This window comes from Otolemur garnettii, unplaced genomic scaffold (assembly GCF_000181295.1).
Source record: "Otolemur garnettii isolate 467f Iridium unplaced genomic scaffold, OtoGar3 scaffold00100, whole genome shotgun sequence".
NCBI classification, from domain to species: domain Eukaryota; kingdom Metazoa; phylum Chordata; class Mammalia; order Primates; family Galagidae; genus Otolemur; species Otolemur garnettii.
Window position 1 is genome coordinate 6,741,582 of NW_003852495.1, and position 6,769 is coordinate 6,748,350.

Sequence of the window (6,769 nt, forward strand, 5' to 3'; positions counted from 1 at the left end):
AAAAAAAAAAAAATACTATAAGAAAAATACCCAGGTGGTGCTGGTAGCTCAGTGGGTAGGGCACCAGCCACATTACGGAGGCTGGCAGGTTCAAACCAGGCCCAGGCCAGCTAAAACAACAATGACAATTCCAACAACAACAACAACAAAAAAAACAGCCAGGCATTGTGGCCGGTGCCTGTAGTTCGGCTACTTGAGAGGCTGAGGCAAGAGAAGCACTTAAGCCAGTGGTTCTCAACCTTCCTAATGCCATGGCCCTTTAATACAGTTCCTGTGGGTCATGACCTACAGGTTGAGGACCACTGGCCTAAGCCCAAGAGTTTGAGGTGATTGTGAGCTGTGATGCAGCATTCTACCCAGGGCAACAGCTTGAAACTTTGTGTAAAAAAAAGAAAAAAGAAAAGAAGAAAAACCGGGCCACGGACTGCGGCCGAGCTGGGGCTGCCGTGCGCTGGTGAAGGCATGGCGGGTGAGGGGCTGCGGCGCACGGGATGGGGGTCACCGGTGGACGTGCGCCAGGTGTAAGTACCCCTTCGAGCAGGTAGTCGCCAGCTTCCTCCGAAAGTACGCCAACCCCATGGATAAAAATGTCATCTCTGTAAAAATCGTGGAGGAAAAAATAGATGCATCAACAGGGGTCATATATAGAAAGAGGATTGCAGTCTATTGGAATGTGGTTCCAGAAATATTAAGGAAGATAGCATTTTAAAAGTACCCAATATCCAGTTAGAAGAGGAATCGTGGCTCAATCATCAGGAGAGAAACATGGCTATATGGAGTCACTGCCTCACGTGGACACAGCATGCCTCCATGAAGGAAGAATCTTGTCTTCCAGCAAAGTGTGGAAAATCCAAATTGGACAGAGTTCATTCAAAGAGGCAGGATTTCAATCACAGGGGCTGGATTTCTCAACTACATTTTGGAAACTTTTGCCAGTACATTCTTAAGACAGGGTGCCCAGAAGGGGATTAGAATCATGGAGATGCTACTAAAGGAACAGTGTGGTGCCCCTTTAGCTGAATAAAGCATTGTTGGGGACTGTAACCACGTCCATTTGTTTTTGAGAATTACTCCTTGGCCACAGCACATCATAGACACACACAGTTTCTGGAATACAGGTTTGAGGAGATGGTACCCGCAGCTTAAAGAAAAGGAGACAGTCTTGTCAGGACATACAATGATGTACTCCCCTGGGAGCCCACTTCAAACAGTGCGACTCATGGAGATAAAACCTCTTGCTGGATTTTTATGACACCTCTCTTTATGATTTTTACAAATAAAGAAAAAGCCCGTAAAAAAAAAAAAAAAAAGAAAAAGAAAAGAAGAAAAACCCAATAATTTCTTAGACAGTCACAGATTCACCCTCAGCTATTTTCAAATAAAAATGATTCTAGCATATTCATTCGATGTATAAGTCTCAATATGTAATATTAACTACCAAGTATATATATACAGGGTGCCCATTAAGTTAGTGTGCAATTTAAATAGTAACACGTGTATAAGAGAACATGTTTGCTATAAGTAATGGATTGTGAAAGGTACTGATCCACTGTATTGACTACATAAATAAAAACTCTTCTACTCAGAAAAAAACATACATTTCTGCATCTATTTTTAAAATTTGTGACAGGGCCTATGAATTATTTAGTACTCTTTAGTAGATCTAAAGTGTAACCTTAGATACCCTCTTTTTTCTGACAATATTCTGAGTGTCCCAGAATTCAAACCTCATCCCTTGATCATTAAGGAAGATAGTAGGAAGACAGGTATTCTAAGGCAGAGTTAAGGCTTTCTGAAGGATAGAGAAAATAAAGGTATCCTATGAAACTATTATCTACTTCCAGTAATTTCAAACCATTACTTTGAGAAGAAGAAATTCATTTAATTACTTAAAAAGCAACCTTGAAATAACAGCAGAGAAAGTAGCCATGCCAAAGGTAGATCCTGGAATATGAAGAGCAGATAACTTTACCCAGGGACACCAAGTTGTTATAGTTCTCCAACATGACATCTCTATATAAATCCCTTTGAGCTGAGTCCAGGTATTCCCACTCTTCCTGAGAGAAGTCAATGGCAACATCCTTGAACATCACTGATGTCTGAAACAACAAACACAATATTAGTTGTGGAAATAAAGACAATATTATTTCAATAGAGGGGGAGAGGATGGGAAGCAACATATTAAACAGTCTGAGGCTTGGCACCCATAGCTCAGTGGCACCTGTAACCACATGCACTGGGGCTGGGGATTCGAACCTGGCCCAGGCCTGCTGAACAACAATGACAACAATAACAAAAAAACAGTTGGGCGTTGTTGTGGGCGCCTGTAGTTTCAGCTATTGAGAGGCTGAGGCAAGAGAATCACTTAAGCCAGTGGTTCTCAACCTTCCTAATGCTGCAATGTATTTTGATTGTTACAAAGGGTGGTTGCAACCCACAGGTCGAGAACTGTGGTTAAGTCCAAGAGTTTGAGGTTGTTATGAGCTGTGATGCCACAGCACTCTACTGAGGGTGACACAGTGAGACTCTGTCTCAAAAAAAACTAAAAACAAAAAACAGTCTGGGAATTACCAATATGTTCCTGATTACTCTAGTTGCTGCCCCCGTTAAAAGAAATAGCATATCCAAGCATCCTGTACAGTACAGTATGTATGTTGTCTATAATACTTTCTCAATAAATGTTTTTCTTCTCTATTCAAGGAATAAGAAAGGTTAGGTGCCTGTAGCTCAGTGGCTAGGGTACCAGTCACATACCCTGGAGTTGGTGGGTTCGAATCTAGCCTGGGCCTGCCAAACAATGACAACTACAACCAAGAAAATAGCCTGGTGTTGTGGTGGGCACCTGTAGTCCTGGGAGACTACTTGGGAGGCTGAGGCAAGAGAATCTCTTAAGCCCAAGAGTCTGAGGTTACTGTGAGTCTGATGCCATGGCACTCTACCCAGGGTGACATAGTGAGACTCTGTCTCAAAAAGAAAAAATGGAGGGTGGCGCCTGTGGGTCAAAGGAGTAGGACACTGGCCCCATATACTGGAGGTGGCAGGTTCAAACCCACCCCTGGCCAAAAACTGCAAAAAAATAAACAAAAAAGGAATAAGAAAAATAATTGGGGAACATTTTCTGTAAAATCTTATAAAATAATATTTGTATGAAATTAAAGAATTTATTGAACCCTTAGATTCCTCATATCAGAGTATGACATTATATCATAAACATTTTCCTTATCACCAATAATTTAGTAAATATTTTTCTAGGCTACAGAATAGCTCTATATAATGAACAAATATTTGACTTAATGCTCATATTCAGCCACTTTAGGTTATATAAAAATGTCATAGATATTTCTTAGATCTCAGAGTTGTGATTCTCAACAACTCATGAAGGTGAATGATGATCTTTCTTGTTGCTATTCATCACTTGTAAATATAACTTTTCCTCATTCTAAGCAGTAGAAAAGTAGAAAAGAGGGTGGTACCTGTGGCTCAGTGGGTAGGGCACCAACCCCATATACTGAGGGTTAGCCACCCCGGCAAGATTGCAACAAAAAAATAGCTGGGCATTGTGGTGAGTGCATGTAGTCCCAGCTACTTGGGAGGCTGAGGCAAGAGAATAGCCTAAGCCCAGGAGTTGAAGGTTGCTGTGAGGTATGTGATACCACAGCACTCTACCAAGGACGACAAAGTGAGACTCTGTCTCTACAAAAAAAAAAAAGGGTGGCGCCTGTGGCTCAAAGGAGTAAGGCGCCGGCCCCATATGCCAGATAGAGGTGGTGGGTTCAAACTCAGTCACGGCCAAAACCTACAAAAACAAAAAAAAAAAACAACAAAAAAAGAAAGGTAGAAAAGATAATCCAAACTTACACATTCAAGATGAGCACATAATGCTGAATCTGAAATGGTCCGTATTTTGAATCAATCATGCATTGCTGGGAAAGATCCCTGATCTTTCTCTGTTCAGTCTCTAATCATGCTCCTAATCTTCAAAGCTCATAGAGCACAGCTAGCTTTTGCCACATACTGAGAATAAGCCCAGTCAAGACCACCTCCTATCTTGTCAAAGTGGAAACTTGTGTCTAAACTTTTTTTTTTTTTTTTGCAGTTTTTGGCCAGGGCTGGAATTGAACCCGCCACCTCCAGCATATAGAGTCGGCACCCTACTCCTTTGAGCCACTGGTGCCGCCCAGTGTCTAAACTTTTTTGATGTGTGGTGCCATTTACCATCTTTCTCTATCTTAACACATCAGAAAATAGCTGGGTATTGTGGCAGACACCTGTAGTCCCAGCTACCTGGGAGGCTGAGGCAAGAGAATCACTTAAGCCCAAGGATTTAAGGTTGCTGTGAGCTGTGATGCCACAGCACTTTACCCAGGATGACATAGTTGAGACTCTGTCTCCAAAAAAAAAAAAAAAAAAATCAAGGGAATCTGCTTTTATTACATCAGTGTTCATAGTCAAAGATGCTAAATAGATTGTTAAGTAAGCATGTGAATGCAGGATTAGAAAGTCACATTTAAGGAAGACACTGTCACTTAGATGGGATAAAATGGGCAGCACATTTCTGAGGGGATTCAGGAAGGAAGATTCAGGAAGAACACACACACACACACACACACACACACAGAGCCTATAAAAAAGTAACTGAAGAGGCCACACAGAAACAGCAATTCACCTGAGCCATGATTTTTAGAACTACAACAAATTGATTCAGTCCTCTTCTGGGTTCCTATCTAGAGAGACGCAGAATCTAGAGAAGGTAGACCTGGGGAGAAAACAGAACCATGAGATCAGGGTTTTTTGCACAACCACAAATAATTAAGGTATAATTATCATTATTGCTTTCTTCCTTCTTTCTCTTCTCCCAACCCAAAACACATACTAAGGGGAATAGATACAGGTGGAGGTTCTTTTTTTTAAATTTCAGGTTAATGTGAGGGTACAAAAAACTGTATTATAATATTTGCACATGTTACATAGAGTGCCTCTTTTAGTTATGTCCCACACCCAAAAGGTGTGCCAATACCCTCACATTGTGTCCATTAAATGGGAGTACACCAATCCCCTCCTCCCAACTTCAATTGAATTGAGTTTCCCCCCATCTACAGGCTTCATATTAGTTCATTGACAACATTGGATATTTGCTTTTCCATTTTTGTGATACTTTACTAAGAAGAATGTGTTTCAACTCTATCCAGGTTAATACAAAAGATGCAAAATCTCCATCTTATTATGACTGAATAGTATTCCATGGTATACACATACCACAGTTTGTTAATCCATTCCTGGGTTGGTGGGCATTTAGGTTGCTTCCACATCTTGGAAATTGTAAATTGAGCTGCAATAAACAATCTAGTGCAAATGTCCTTACAATAAAATTATTTTTTTTTTATTCTGGGTAGATGCCTAGTAATGGGATTGCAAGATCAAATTAAGTGGTGCTTCTTATTCTAGTCAAACTTAATGCTTTCTATATAAAAAAAGAAATTAAACTCATAGGTAATATGATACATCTATATATAGTATGTAAAAATGGAGACAATGAACAACTTAATATATATTAATGATCATAGACAACCACATTAGAAGGCACAAATAATGAAATGCTTATGCTTACAACCATATTTAACTAAATGTTGTTGACACCTTTTATTTACATTTCACATTTTGAAATAAAAGCTACATGTATTGTGTGTTTGTGTTCATGTAAATGTTAAAATAAACAGAAATACATTATCTGTGAATGTAAGTACTTACTATTGGCAAGTCAAATATTTCAATCAGTACTACCATCAGTACCATGACTTTCTGAAATGGTTAAAAATACATCAGTAGGCTGGGTGTGGTGGCTAACACCTGTAATTCTAGCACTCTAGGAGTCCAAGGCAGGTGGTTGCTTGAGCTCAGGAGTTTATAACCAGTGTGAGCAAAACTCCATCTCTACTAAAAATAGAAAAACTAGCCAGGTATTGTGACAGGCACCTGTAGTCCCAGCTACTTGAGATGCTGAGGCAATATCATCACTTGAGCCCAGGAGTTTGAGGTTACTGTGAGCTAAGACAATGCCACAATACTTTACCTAAGGTGATGGAGTGAGACTTTTTTCATAAAGAAAAATGAAAAGATAAAAAATTTAAAAAAAATCAGTAGATTTCATAAAGTATAATTCTTTTCTCAATGTAGCCATAGTTGTATTCCTGGAATGTATGTATTAGTAAAACCATCCAATAATAGGAAAATAAATTCAGCAATTTGAAATGATCATGCAAAAAATTGCTTTAGGTGAGAGGTTGCAGACCCAGACAATTATAAACACAGTTTTTTACAGGTATGGTCATTATTTTGCAAGGCACAGATATTTCTTTGTTATGCACTTCTGGGCAACTAGATCAGAAGTTGGCAAACTATTGTCCACCAATTATTCTGGAAAATAAAGTTTCATTGGAATATATCTATACTTATCTATACTGTCTCTTGCTACTTTTACAGTATAGCAGCAGAGATGAATAGCTGGAACAGAGATCGTATGGCCCATCAAGCCCAAAATATTTACTGTCTAGCCCTTTATAACATGACCACAGTCCTTAGAAAGCAAGAAGCCTTTAGCTTTAACCCAGTTACTTTCACTTTGAAAAGTATCTAGAGGCTCGGCGCCTATAGCTCAACCGGCTAAGGCGCCAGCCACGTACACCTAAGGTGACGGGTTCGAATCCCCAGCCCGGACCCGCCAAACAACAATGACGGCTGCAACCAAAAAATAGCCGGGCGTTGTGGCGGG

General features: G+C 40.0%; 2 protein-coding genes and 1 pseudogene across 2 annotated transcripts in view; 2 read left to right on the top strand and 1 right to left on the bottom strand.

The window, feature by feature from the left end:
- The window catches only part of LOC100944645 (zinc finger protein 850-like), a gene marked incomplete at its 5' end in the record, with an annotated part of 127,647 nt that overhangs the window by 30,569 nt on the left and 90,309 nt on the right, over positions 1-6,769 (top strand). The window lies entirely within an intron of this gene.
- Positions 1-6,769, bottom strand: part of LOC100946233 (zinc finger protein 420-like) — a 27,858-nt gene that overhangs the window by 8,003 nt on the left and 13,086 nt on the right. Inside the window, exons 2-3 of the mRNA XM_003796102.3 lie at positions 4,667-4,756; positions 1,973-2,099 (exon numbers count right to left, since the gene is read on the bottom strand). Coding sequence (XP_003796150.2) covers positions 1,973-2,099; positions 4,667-4,675 — 136 coding nt within the window. The 5' untranslated portion in view covers positions 4,676-4,756. The remainder of the gene's footprint in view (positions 1-1,972; positions 2,100-4,666; positions 4,757-6,769) is intronic.
- On the top strand, positions 537-1,276 carry LOC100956516 (annotated as a pseudogene).